Below are 14,255 nucleotides of genomic sequence, written 5' to 3'. Positions count from 1 at the left end.
AAGAAAAGATTGTACAGTTGGACGATGAAATAGTTGGAAGATGGCCATCTAGTCCAGCCCCCTGCTAGTCCAGCTATCCATAGTCTACCCAAGGGATGGTCAACCAACTTCTGTTTTCAGACCCTCCAGCCAAGGAGAGTCCATGGCTTCTAGGCTACAGTCTCTTTTACTGCCAACATCTCTTATAATCACAACGTTCCTTTTTGTGTTTAGTTGGGATCTCCTTCCATGAAACAGGAAGCCAATGCCTCAGGTCCTACCCTCTAAAGCAGCAGAAAACATGCATTTTTAAAAATGAGATGGTATTGTTTCACTTATATATTGCACTGTCAATTTTTTGCTTTTGCTTTGAAAAAGCATTTTAGTAACACAAAGCAATTTTATCCATGAAATGCAATGTAAATTGACCAAAGTAGGCCTTTGCACTCAGAAAACCACAGCAAGAAAGTTCTTCACGTGCCAAAGGTTGGTATTTTTCAAGTGGAAATTGGGTGGCACTCTTCAGATTTCTTTAACCACATTATGCCCTGTAGTGCACACCTGAGCCAAGTATGGCCTGTGGGCCACATGTGGTCCCCAATACTGTTTCTATGGCCTATGGGTTTCTTTCATCACCATGAGCACCATTAGTATTTTTTTGGTGAAAAAAACATATGTAATGCTCAAAACACCACAGACGCTATCATCACCACCACCTCCACACCAGAAGGGAACTTCCAATTCCATTTTTTGTGCTTTTCCAGGACTGGCACAATCTGCAGCAGGCCCTCAGGGCTGAAAATTGGATCATTGAAGCCCCTTGTCCCCGCTGTACCACTTTTTAACAACAGGTCTGTCACCTCCTTAGGGACCACCAGTGGTCACATGGACTCAGTTTCTTAGGGATGCTTGATGTTCTGGGGTGACTGGATTACAAACCACTTTTCATCAACCCAATCACCATAAGCATTTCTTAAGGATGATGAGAGTCCAGTCCCCTCAAGAAGGTGTTTCCCATCTGGGCTCTACATGAAATTCCATGGGATGCACGCAATATGAACGCATAGAGCTCTCCCATGTGGGCAATAGTAGTATTCCGTTGTCTTTTCTTCATAAGGCATCTCAGAATGTCCTCTCTTTAGAAATCAATAAATCACAAATCCAGAAAGGAAGCACTACATCATAACAGCTATTCAGCACTGTAAAGCCTCCTGCTATTGCTTTGACATGTGAAAGATAGAGACTTTGGGGTATTCAGGGAAATAAAAGCAATTTATTTAAGTTACAAAGGTAAAACTAACAAATGACATTTGCTTTCTCCTCATACACATACTTCATAGCTTGCAATTAAACATTGCCTTTGGACAAAGGTGCATTTTATCTCAGCATTTCCTCCTCCCCTTTTACAATACAACATCAATATTCTCACTGAAGGAAAAAGAAAAATACAATTTGTTAACATTTAAATACACAGACATCAGCTCTGTTATCTTACTGAGTGGGTCTTCCTGTTTACAACAGGGAAAAATACATCTAAAGATGACGAACGATAGCTGGTATATTACAAGCAAACAATACTGACCTCTGCATAGTTTATACAATATGCTGCGGAAACAGTTTAGATTACCAGTTTTGTCAACTAATTACTAGCTGGCCACATGTAAGCCTGACATTCATCTGAAATGTGCCATTGTATGGGTCTATCAGTAGCTTCTTCTATAGCTTTAGTGACTGTTCTGTTTTCTCTAAATAAAACAAAAATTAAAAACTCCTCAAAGGACGAATAAAATAGGTTTGTGTTCACTACAAATGACACATTCCTAATGCAAAAGCAGGAGTCAAATTAAAAGGGGGGGGGTTCAAAGAGTGGAATTTGTTATTATGAAAGACATGGAGCCACTGATGAAAATGAAAGTCCTGGTTTGATCCTCTCCTTCCTTCTATAATGTTTAGTTATCACAATGTCATTACATGTCTTGATTAAATATGGAGAGGGAGAAGAAATGCACCAAGTGAGGATATCCGGATAGGAGTAAGTTGTGATATTATTGAAAGAAGAGGGAACAGAACACCAGGCTTCCATTTTCAATGGCAGCCCCATGCATTTCAAAATGCTTGCTGCTCAAACAGACGTTTTTTTAAAAGCACAAACAGTATGCATTTTTAAGCAAAGTTCCACAGGTTCTGAGAAATGTGCTTCTGTGCATCTTCATCACTGACTGTGCATTAATACTAACCAGGGAGGAGGGGGAAAGGATCCCAGCATCAAAATAATGTACACATTAGCCCACAGTACATTCCTCATTGCACATTGGTCCACTGATTGGGTGGTCATCACAAAGTCATAGTGGTTGTGACCCAAAATAATAATAATAACAATAAATAAATAATAACAATAACAATGATAATAAACATAAAACCACGCTCACTTGGAATATCCTTCATTATAGAGAATTATTTTGAAAATGGAGGAAAAAAATGCAAACATGCTTCACATTAGTGGCAAAAATTGGAAGAATATCCCCAAAGTACATAAAAATAGCTTACTTTAGGTAATTTGCTGCAACTGCTTCATGGGTCAGAGAGCACAGGCCCAGCTATCACACTGCCGGGATGTGAAATCTGAATATAGAACATGCACTTCCATCCCATCAATCCATAGATGCAGTGCTCAAAACAATACAAATGTTGTGTGTGTTGTTTTTAAAAAGGTCAAAACAGTGGTCTTTCTGTGACTCAACTATAGCATTAAAGTGCTGTAATAAACTACACTAATAGCAAAGTATGGTAGCATTCCTTTTTAAATGCTCATTACAGCACTTAACAGTTCTCCCAGAAAGTAAACCTGGTTATAAAGGAACAGCAGCAGCAAAGCCTACAGAATGTCACAAAGGCTTGAAGGAATATTGAAAGCATTGGGTAAAACCCGCATCTTCAGTGTGCCATCCGCTCCACAGGAGAAGATGCGATTGCCTTGCGTCATGTCAATCTGCATGACTCCACTGCTCAGGTTTCGGAAGATAGATTGCTTGGCATGTTCATGCTTAAATGAATGGATTAAACCGTAGCCTGTCAATCTCCACACCTACAGCAAAAATAATGGCAAACAAGCATCTTTGTCAGTAAAAATCATTTCCACAATCATCAGATCTTACCCTCTCTCTACAAAAGGTGGCAGACTCCATTTTACTGAACGCCCTTCCTATAGACCACAGAGGCAGCACCGGAGGCAGTATGTCACTTCATCCACAGTTGATATGCCACAGCATTATTCTTCTTGTGAATTCAAACCATGGTTACCCCTTTGAATCCACGAGGGTTCAGCTCTAAGGGTTGCCACAAATGCAAATGAAAAAAAACATGGATAATTGCTCCCTATATTATTAAATGGAGGCAACATGAATGCGAGCCCATGCTTCAGCGTGCCCATGTTCACATCATCACCATTTAATAATATGGGGTGTGACAATCTGCGAATGATTGAATTTGAGGATCTGAAGGGCCAACTGAATAGTTTAAAAGGCTGCAATGAACTACTACAGGTAAGTACAGTAACATTCCATATTCTTAAATGATTAAAAATGATCTCATTTGGAGTGGGAGTTCAAAGGCTTTGGGATCTCAAAGGAGGCCACATGTAGCCTGAGGGCCTCGCTTTCTCCACTGCAGTCTTAACATGGCAACCTCCATGAAACACAAGTAAGGACAAAACGTGTTTTCTTTACCACAGCCCACACCAAAACCCTTTGGTCAGTGATTCTAAAGCACTGGCTGGGGCAGAGATGTTCATATTGGACTTGCGCTTGAAACATGAAACAAGCTTACCTTCACATTGCCTTCTGCAGAACCTGTACAAAAACATTCTTCAGAGGAGTCGAGGACAAGGGCCTTGACTGAAGAATCATGAGCTTGGAAGGTATGAAGGGCTTGCCTCTGTCTGATGTCAAAGATGGAAATATATCCTTTCCTGCCTCCAGAAATCAGTAGTTGGTGCTTCGGTGCATACTGAAGCACTGTAGCACCATGATCATGACAAGTGAAGGCTGAGGGAGACAGACACAAAAATGCAGAGTTTATAAACTACAAGTCTTCGCTAGCAAACTAGTTAATCCCAGTGCTTCAAATCCTTGTAGCTCATCAGGCTCATGGGTCCAATTGCTAGTCCAGAGGTTCCCAAACTTCCTCAATCTCCAGTATTCTTAGTGTTTCAAACAGTTTTTTATAGCTCTTCTAGGCAAAAAACCAACCAACCAACCAACCAACCAACCAACCAACACACCCACCCACCCACTTACCTCTCCCCTCCTGTGGGTGCAAGGTGAAATGGAAGCAGCCTGGAACATGTTGCCATCAGCACTACAGTTCTCTTCTGCTTAGTGCTAATTCCATGTGAGGGGAGCAGCCAAATTGGTGTGTGGTAGCCCTTCTAGGAGTAGGGCCTAGGCTGCTCTTATCTCATCTTGAACCCCAGAAGAGGAGGAGGAAGAGGAGGAAGTGACAGCCTCTGTTATCCATTGTACTGTTGGGCGCTACTCCTCATCTTTACTGCTGTTGCTTCCTCCACCTTGACAAGGTCTCTAAGGGCCAAGTCAATACCCTCCTCTACCTCCATCCAGCAGAGTGGCTCAGGTGAAAAACAGGGAGGGTGGATTAAAATATCCTGCATCATATACTTTGGGAACCACTGTGCTAGTTCCAACTAGAGCAGATTATTTATCTGATATTTGATTTGATTTGATGTTTTTAATTCTTGCCTGCTTATTTTATCTAATTCTATCCTGTATTATTACCTATTGTTTTATATGTATTTTGTAGAATGTACGCCATCGGCAGGTTTCATTTTTATCAATTTTATTATTTGTTTGTACAGCACTGTGCAAATCTACAGCATTATATAAATAAACAACAACAACAACAACAATAGATGCACTGAATCAATGAGATTTAGGTAAGTGTCGGCTTACTGTTCAGCAATTTATCCAATGGGTTTACACAGATATCGTATTGTGGAAAAGAGCACAGCTGGGATTGGTAGGAACCCCAAGAAAAAAATATTATAGTTAGGAAGTAGGGATACACTAGATTTTGTTGCTGCTCTCACTTGTGTGAATGCCATTTGCCATCTGAACTGGTCACTGATATATTTAATTCCAAAGGCATAGGCTATGTTTAAATTTTAGCAAGCATTCTCAAAACATTATATTATGAAAATAGTCCCACTTCCAATAAATACTAATAAAACACAGGAACAGATTTTAAAGAACAAAAAAGGTAAATAAAACCCCACAAAACATCAAGCAGAAGCAGACAGAAAAACAAAAGTTGTTGTTTTGTGCCTTTCAGTTGTTTCTGATTTATGGTGACTCTAAGGTGAACGTATCATGGCGGTTTCTTTGAAAAATAAAAATAAAAGTAACAGCCAAGAACCAGATAAACATAAAATAACATGGCCTGTGTGAAGGTTCTCGACAAATAAAAGCAGAAGTAAGAGTTACTAAAAATGTGGGCAAATAAAATGCAACAAGGAAGACAGTGTGTGAGCATGATATTCCAGAAGTAGTAACTGATTTATAGGAGTCAACAACAACAATGTTTCACAATTTGTTTACACTTCACTAATTCTTTTTGTCTTTTTGGGGTACTTAAGACAGAACACAGGGGTAGGTTTTGAAGTTGTGACTGATCTTTGGGAAATGCTGGAAGGATATGGATTGCATTTGGCAGAGTTTGTTCATTCAGACTTCCAATTCATTCAGGTTTATTTTAGAAAACCTCTAAACATCTGGATGTGAATAATTTGGGAAGATTTACTTCCTACAAGGTAGAAAAACCATTATCCCTGGGCACACCTGGCCCTAAGTAAGTTACTTCTTCACAACTACCCAATTATCTTCAGTTATCAATTATCTCAATCACAGCCCGCCCTCCTCATTTATCCCAATATTAGCTACAACCAGTATTAAGCTTCTGAATCAAAGCTGTCTTGCTCACATTAATTAATTAATTAATTATAATTAAGAAAACTGACTGTGGTATATAAAATAATATTTTATTAAAGTATTATTAAAGTAACACCTCATCATTTGGATGATTGTATGAAGTAACTTAATTTTTAAAGAGAGGTGGTCAGTAAGGGTTTGCTCTCAAACACAACTGGTGAAGTTATTTTAAGTGTAATTAATTGAAGTTCCACGGCATTTATAATTAGTTACCCCTTTAAAGGTAAAGATTTAGTTTCCTTTTGCTCCAAGTAATTGAAATAGTAGTTTACAGATACTTCTTAAGAAGCCATCTGAATATTACTATGGTACAAAGTACACCGTCCCTATGATCTCCTCCTCCTCATCTCAATACTCAAAACAGACCACAAGATAGCACCACATGCCAGTGCCTGAACCATGTGCTATTCCTCCACTACATAATGAAGGCACACCCTTGAAATTATAAAAGTAACAAACACATTATAGTCACATTGTAAAAAGAGCAGTGTTATCTCTCATTAAGTTACAGGCACAGTATATTGTAGTTACACCTTTTTTCTGGAAAAAAGAATCAATTACATGTAATCATTTCTATGTAATGAGTCACTTCCAAACTCTGCCCTTGGAGACACAGTGGAGAGTCATACAGTGCTATGGTTGCTGCATTCAAGTACTTTATGGTTTGCATCTTCACAGAAGATTTTATACCCATCCTATAACATTTTCGTCTCCAGCCAAGCCCAGGCTGTTACAATGAAGATTGCCTATCATTACATACTTGGCAGTGCTTGTGCTGTTATCACCCTGATAAGCTGATGTTTAGTCTAGCATAGGGGCAGCCAAAGTTTGTAAAGCACTGAGGCTATTCAGAGTTCCAGGCAGTGATCCGAGGGCATGAGATGTAACTTGTTATAAATCCCAAACTGCTTAGTGAGGGACAGTAAAAGTTTATTTGTGTATGTGTGTAAGAAAGAGACAGGCAGATAGGCAGGCACTGCATGTGTTAAATAAAGTTTTAAAAATGTATTTGGATGTACTTTGGAAGATGATGGGATTTATCATGCCTATGAAGAAGTACAAAGCCAGTTTACAAAATGGACACCCACACAATACACATAATACACACGCACATGCTTGCATACATCCACACACAATAGAACTAAACTAAAACTGAAACAACAAAAGCTTGGCATTCTTGATTCTTGGCACTGGGAGCCCCACTATGGCATGTGTCCCAGATCTACCAGTGAAAGGGATTTACACCCCTAAGGCACTTCAGCTGTTGTAAATTGAAAATCAGAATGTGTTCAAATGTGTTTGTGTGACGGATCTTGTTTGATGATTATCTTTATGTCTGAATGATCTGTTCCCCAGCACCTTCCAATAAAACATTAAAAGCACCCCATGCAATATTAAAACCTTATTTAATTTCCTTTGTTGGTCCATGCAAAAATGGATACCTGATTAACAGAAAGATACTAAATTCAATTTACTCAGAAATAAAAACCCCGCTGATATCCAAATGGCCACTGTGGGGACAAAGCACTGGACTAGATAAAATGATTTGCCTGATCTGGCACAGCAATTTTGATTATCTTTCCCCAGGAAATGCCTTCTCCTGTGGAGTCAGTACTCAGAATGCCCTGTACATCATCCCTAGCCCTACAAATAGACCTTGAGCTTATTTGGAGGTCCTAACAGGGGAGCGCAGCTATCGTATACTCTGGACTGAAGAACAGTACCCTCCTTCTATCTGGGATGGTCATCTGCTTCCACCCTTTGAGAGGGTTGCAATACAGCTTAGGCAGCCAGATGAGCTGAATCAACCCTGGTGATCAATGGGATGTTGCAGCCAGATTGCCCTTATTTACTGGTCTTTGACTGTAATAAAGTTATTGTATTGTATCATCCTTAATCTGACTTTATGAACCGAATTTTCAGCAAATTCTCCACTGGCGAAATTAATTGTACAGGGAGATTTAATACAGAAGGCATCCCCATGCTAACTTCTCATACTAGTAGCCAATGATAGCCTAGTCATCCTTTAATTTGTCTAATCCCATGGAAGGCCATCCAAATTGGTGACCATAACTATATATTGAATTCACTTTGCCCTATGTGAAGATGTACTTCCTTCTGTATGTCCTGAATCACCCAACAATCAGCCTCATTGGATGTCCACAGGGTCTAGTATTGCAAGGGGGAGAAAATTAATTCTACTTGTCTAGTTTTGGATCTATGTCACTTGTGGCTGAAAACTAAAACAAACACTCTGAATATGTGTTGGCCTCACCTAATGGCATGAGCTTTGCCAATAATCAGATTGTGATCTTGGGAAGCAGGAACATAAAAGTAATTCGGAACAGGCATTACCCAAAAGAGGCAGCCATCTTTGCACAGAACTAAAAAAATCCTGAAATTACAACAATTGCATACAATAATTGTTTATAAAATAATTTGCAATAAACCTACCATGTATGAGGCTATTAGATGGCGACACCAAGGTATCCCACAAACACACATTTCTGCAGAGGAAAACAAATCACAAAAATATGATCAGCACTTGTCACCAAACCTATATTACTGTACTATCAATAGTGCTCCCAAATATTTTGCCCTTTGAACGCACCTGTTGTCATTTGACTGCCCTGAAGTTGCCACCAGACTTGAAGAGGTAATAAATGCAAAGTCACTTGTGGTTTTGCTGTGGCACTGCCAGCTCTATTAAGAACAAGAGACACCATATTACCAGTGACATGGTACAAAATTCCCTACAGCAACATCAACATGTCTAGTTAACAGTAATAATAATATAATTTATTTATATTCCGCCTTATCCCGAAGGAATCAAGGCAGGTTACAAGACAAAAAACAGTAAAATACAGTATACATAAAATATACATTAAAATTATCCCATAGCCTAACCCCCATCATAAAACTATAAACAATATAAAATAGGTCACAATATAGAATAACAAAAATGAGCTAAAATTAAATTGAGGCAAGAACATCTATCTTCATGGGGTAGACGGTGCTATCCATATCAGTAAAGGGGAGGCTAGTCTGGATTAGTTGTCCCTATAGCAAGTACCTCCGTCTTATCTGGATTCAGTATAACCATAAGTAAAACAGTTGGAACCTGAATTGCAGGATTTTGTTAATTAAAAATAGAAAAATAAAACCAACTGCCAAGTACAGATAATGAAAAATTATCAACACTATTAATGACTCTAGGTGTTTTTTGTTTTGCAAATGCTAAGGTACAGGATAATTACAACAGAGTTCTATGGGATAGTTGCTTTAACAGATAACATAAGGTAACAAAGAACACCCAGTTTTGTTTTACCAAATAACACAAAGTAACATAAAGAACACTCATCAAAGGCATCCGTTTAAATGCAAGTCTAAATTCAGTCCTCAGTCCTGATTCCGTAAACTATCACCATACAGATACTTTTGAGGAATTGGGATTGCAAAGCTTGAACATCATAGGAAAATGTTTAATATTTGTCTTATTTTCCAAAGTAAGACAGATTATGAAATTGAGGTATAATGACAATTAAATGATACACATCATTATAAGAAAAAATGAAATATACACCCAACCAATCTGATTAAAACAATAATTAAAGTAGCAGTTTAAGAGAGTTTGTTACTGGGGTATTTTGATTCCCACACAGCTAATTTTCTTCTGTCAACATACGATCAAACCCTTTATTTTACATTATTCCCCAAATCCACAAACCAGGCTTCCCTCCACTTGGTGGACCCATTGTCTCTGGCTCCTCATCTATTTTGGAACTTGGCACAATTTTTAGATTTTTTCCTGTCTCCAGCTTATATTGTTGTTGTTGTTGTTGTTATTATTATTTTCTTATATCCCATTTTCCTCCCAATAGGAATACTATTGATTTTATTTATCAGACTGAACAACTTGATCTACAGACTTCTGTTTAGTTACCCTGGATATGAATTTCTTATGCACTTTTATTCCCCATGAAGAGGCTCATGTGTCTATTCAAAATGCCCTTCACTATCGGGAGAACCCTTTTCCTCCTACTGTTGGGAAACACCTTTTCCTCCTGCTTCATATTTATTGGACATACTTGATGTTATCCTAGAAAAGATTCTTACAGATCTCTGGGGTTGCAATGGGTAGCATAGCTAATTTAGTTATGGCACAATTAGAACCCTGAAATTTAACATCAATCCTTATAGGTCTGACCTTCTATTTTATAAAAGATACATTGATGATATCTTCTTAATATACACAAACATCAACAATATTACACAGGTTTTTTACTAGATCAATACCATACATCCAACTATTAAATTTTCTTGTAATCATGATCCTTGCAGCATTGCATTCCTGGATGTCTTGGTTAAAGAAGTGGGTCAAAAACCTTCTGTGTCTAACTACCATAAAATCTACAGATTGTAATTCTTTTCTTTCGTATACTAATTGTCATTCTCATTCACTAAAAAGAAATTTATCTTAAGGAAACTCTGTGCAAAACCAGATCTTTTGGATCCAGGCACGATCTTCTCCCGGGTATTCAGACCTGCGCCGATGACACAAGACCGAAGTAAGCCAGGCCATTTGGCCTGTGGAGACAAACCTTAAGTCTTTAGTGTGTTAATTTTGACTTCTGAGACAGATCCAAAATGATTCAATATCTCTAACAAAGGCACCATTGATTTCAATGAATCTTCCAATACTATCGTATCATTTTCAGCAAATGCTCTCAATTTTATTGAGTCCTGAATTAATTTCAAACCTTTGGTTTTTCCCCTTTTCTTATGTACTTAATAGATTCTCAAATGTCAAAATGATAATAGTGCTGAAACAAGACATCCTTGTCTTGTGCAGCCTTCTGTATGTCACAGCTTTTAGTCAATTCTGCTCCAAAATTCTTGCAGATTGGTGATTATACAATGTCTTAACCCAAGCTTTAAAGTTATATGCAAAATCCTTCTTTTCCAATAACACAAGCAGAAAGTCCCAATTTAAATTACTAAAAGCCTTTTCTTCCTCCAAATGAATAAATAAATTAAAAATCAACGCAGCCTGTTTTTCTTTTTGTCTAACATTTCAATAATGTCCAATACATATATTACTGTATATACTCATGTTTAACCCTTTCTCTAAATACAGTGGTAAAAAGGGAAAGCTTAGTCCATCCTGGGTGCACCAAAAAAGAAACATGAATCCCCCTCTACTCTGTCATCCCTCTAGCCTTTAGGATGAGCATGAACAGTTATGCCTGCCAGCATTTTATAAGTTCATTGGCATCATTTTCCTTTGCATCATCCTTTACATTCTTTGGTACAAGCTCCTAAGTTTTACCTTCGACTTATCCACAGGTCATATCAAAATCCATTATTTTGGCCCCAAAACCTGCTCTCGACTTATACATGAGGTCGATTTATAGTTGAGTAGATACGGTAAATTATGCCTCAGTTGTCTTTTTTGTAAAAAACAACAACGCTGCTCTTCATGAATATAATTTTGTAATATTCCTTTTACTCTGCAGCCAGAATCAAAGTAAATAATTTATAATCATTATTCATCAAAGAAATGGTCTGTAATTACCAACCCCAGTTTATCTCTTCTGTCTTTCAAAATTAAGGTTATTGTCACTTATTTCCAGGAATCCAGAATTTATTTTTTAATTAAAATTGAGTTAAACGTTCTTTTTAAATGTGGAGCCAAATGATGCTTAAACTTCTTATAACATACAGCTGCAAAACCACCCAGGTCTGGAGCTTTTCCTGCCTTACTATGCCAATTGCAGAATACACTTCTTCCAAAGTAATCAGCCCATTCAATTGTTCCTTTTGAGTTTTTGATAGAGGATACAAATTGTGCTGATCTAAATACTTCTCTCTCTCTTTCTTTTCAAAGTCTGGCTCTTTTTAAATAGATCTGAATAATAGTAATAAAAAATCTTCTGTATTTTAGAACTGCTAGAAATTAGCAAATTATAATTTTCTCTCATTCTTTCCTCAATTTATAAACCAGCCATTTTCCAGGTTTATCAGTAGACTCAAAATGCCTAAACTTTTAATATTGAAATTTCCTTTCTTTTATTATCAACATATATATTTGAGATTGTAAAATTTTTATTTCATGGTGTAGTTTTGAATTTTTAGGTGTCCTTTTCAAATCTTTCCCCCTCTTGTGTATTTCTTCTAAGTTTTTTTTGTTTTGTTTTGTTTTGGCTTCTTTTTAATTTCCTCTTGAACAGTCTCCAGTTTATAATTAGAGAACACTCAGAATTTTTTAAAATAAAGAATGGTCCTGATTACTTACCAAATAGGGTTTAGGATTGGATGCAGTTTGGTTTACTTGCCAAATACTTAAGAATCCCTCTCCGTCAGCTACGCCACACTACAAGAGACACATTTCAGTCATTATCTTAACAATAGTCATGATTTTATTGAAAATGCTCCAAGAGCAGTTGTCCATAATCATGTCTTATATTGCTAAACTTATCTGATATTCCAGGCTACACATTTTTCTCTTTTATTTAAACATTACTGTTAATTTTCAGATATTTTCATGAGGAATATCTCAGGAACCTACAGCCAACATTCTAAGCCAGGGATATATGGCTTTTCAGATACTGCAGGACTGCAGCTCACATCATCCCTAGGCCAGGCCCATAACCCTGGTGGTGCAGTGCTTAAATACCCGTACTGCAGCCACTTACTCAAAACCATAAGGCTGCAAGTTCAACACCAGTGAAAAGGCTCAAGCTTGACTCAGGCTTGAATCCTTCCGAGGTCACTAAAATTAGTATCCAGATTGTTGGGGGCAATTAGTTTACAGTTATAAACTGCTTAGACACTGTTAGTTCAGTATGAAGCTGTTTTGTTTTAGGGGCGCTGGGGCGGAAAGCAGAGCTTGGTAGGGTCGAGTGTTTGCATGCTCCCAAGTCCTACCATGCACCACGGGTGCCATCTTGGTGCACCACCATTTGGGGCTCCCTTTGGCTGGGGGTCCCGGGGTGGTGCCCTGATTGCCCCAGCCCAGCTACATGGGCTACAGGCCTGCCCTAGGCAGCATAACCAGCACTGAGACAAGATGGCAGTTACAGTCCAATAATGTCTGAAAGGCCAAATGTCCCCACACTCCTCCCCTATGCAAGCATATCAATGAAATTATAGGCACCATAACACATTCCATGTTAAAATGGTCATTCATGGCCAAAAAAGCTATGAAAACTTATCCAAACTGAATCTGACTACTAATTCCAGAGGCTCCTACTATGCTGTTGCAGTAGTTCAGCTGTCCTCCCTTGAGAAGCAACTGCATCAGACCTTTGGAGAACTCCCAAGGCCTCACCTAGCAGATGGCTAAAGGAGACCCTACCCCCCTTCTCCCAACACACACAACGGATCACTACATTTTGAAATAAGCGAAGCAGACATAATACCATTTAAAGAGGTGGAACCTACAGAATCACATACTCTATAGAGTGTAAACCTGCCTACCACTCATAGGCTGCTCCACTGGTACTACTGACCTTCTACATTACAGGCTAACTTGGGACTAAATTCTAATCAAATTGATGGGACCTTCCCCCATGTAAACAAACTTACTGAGGGCCAGTGTTATGTAGTGGTTTGAGCATTGGACTAAAACTTTGGGGACCCGAGTTCAAATTTCTGTTTGGCCATGGAAACCCAGTGGGTGACCTTGGGCAAATCATACTCTTTCAGCCTCAAAGGAAGGGAAAGGCAAAACCTGTTCTGAATAAATTTTGCCTAGCAAACCCCAAGACAGGCTCCCTTTTAGTGTCCTTAGGGTCATCATAAGTAAAAAATGACTTGAAGGTACAAAACACAACAGCAACAAAATGCACTTATAAACAAACCCATTAAGTGTCTCTTTTTATAATGGAATAGAAGAATGTGTCTTTCTACAAAACACAGAAGCCAAGCTATGCAAATATAAAAACTATGGGGATAGACAATTCTTCACACTGCCTTGACAGATTCTCCCTTGATGGAGTGACTGAGCATTTAAGAAGTGACCTCCTGTTTCAGTAACCCAGTCCCTGCAGCACTCATGAGTTCCTCATCAGCATCATGCTTCCTAATCTGCAACAGGGACATTAGAACCTTTTCACACCCCTTTTTCTTCCTCACTGTGCATGGAGAAGATAAAAACTTCCCAGCAGAGTTCATATGGAATTCATCATGAACTAGTTTTCATTTTAGGAAAATAACACTAGACATTAAAAAAATAATTACAAACATATGTATCAACAGGAAGATAAGAGCACTCTT

At 38.3% G+C, this 14,255-nt stretch overlaps 1 protein-coding gene across 6 annotated transcripts in view; it reads right to left on the bottom strand.

The window, feature by feature from the left end:
- Nucleotides 1–1,232: 1,232 nt before the first annotated feature.
- Nucleotides 1,233–14,255, bottom strand: part of LOC149307288 (dmX-like protein 2) — a 96,951-nt gene continuing 83,928 nt past the window's right edge. For all 6 annotated transcript variants that reach the window (XM_089538814.1, XM_089538818.1, XM_089538817.1 and 3 more), the window contains 5 exons: nucleotides 12,274–12,351; nucleotides 8,590–8,681; nucleotides 8,433–8,485; nucleotides 3,805–4,022; nucleotides 1,233–3,064 (listed from right to left, as the gene is read on the bottom strand). In XM_089538814.1, coding sequence (XP_089394940.1) covers nucleotides 2,855–3,064; nucleotides 3,805–4,022; nucleotides 8,433–8,485; nucleotides 8,590–8,681; nucleotides 12,274–12,351 — 651 coding nt within the window. In that variant the 3' untranslated portion in view covers nucleotides 1,233–2,854. The remainder of the gene's footprint in view (nucleotides 3,065–3,804; nucleotides 4,023–8,432; nucleotides 8,486–8,589; nucleotides 8,682–12,273; nucleotides 12,352–14,255) is intronic.

This window comes from Sceloporus occidentalis, unplaced genomic scaffold (genome assembly GCF_023333645.1).
Source record: "Sceloporus occidentalis isolate IW3139 unplaced genomic scaffold, rSceOcc1.0.p SCAF_9, whole genome shotgun sequence".
NCBI classification, from domain to species: domain Eukaryota; kingdom Metazoa; phylum Chordata; class Lepidosauria; order Squamata; family Phrynosomatidae; genus Sceloporus; species Sceloporus occidentalis.
This window is presented reverse-complemented; position numbering and strand designations above follow the sequence as displayed.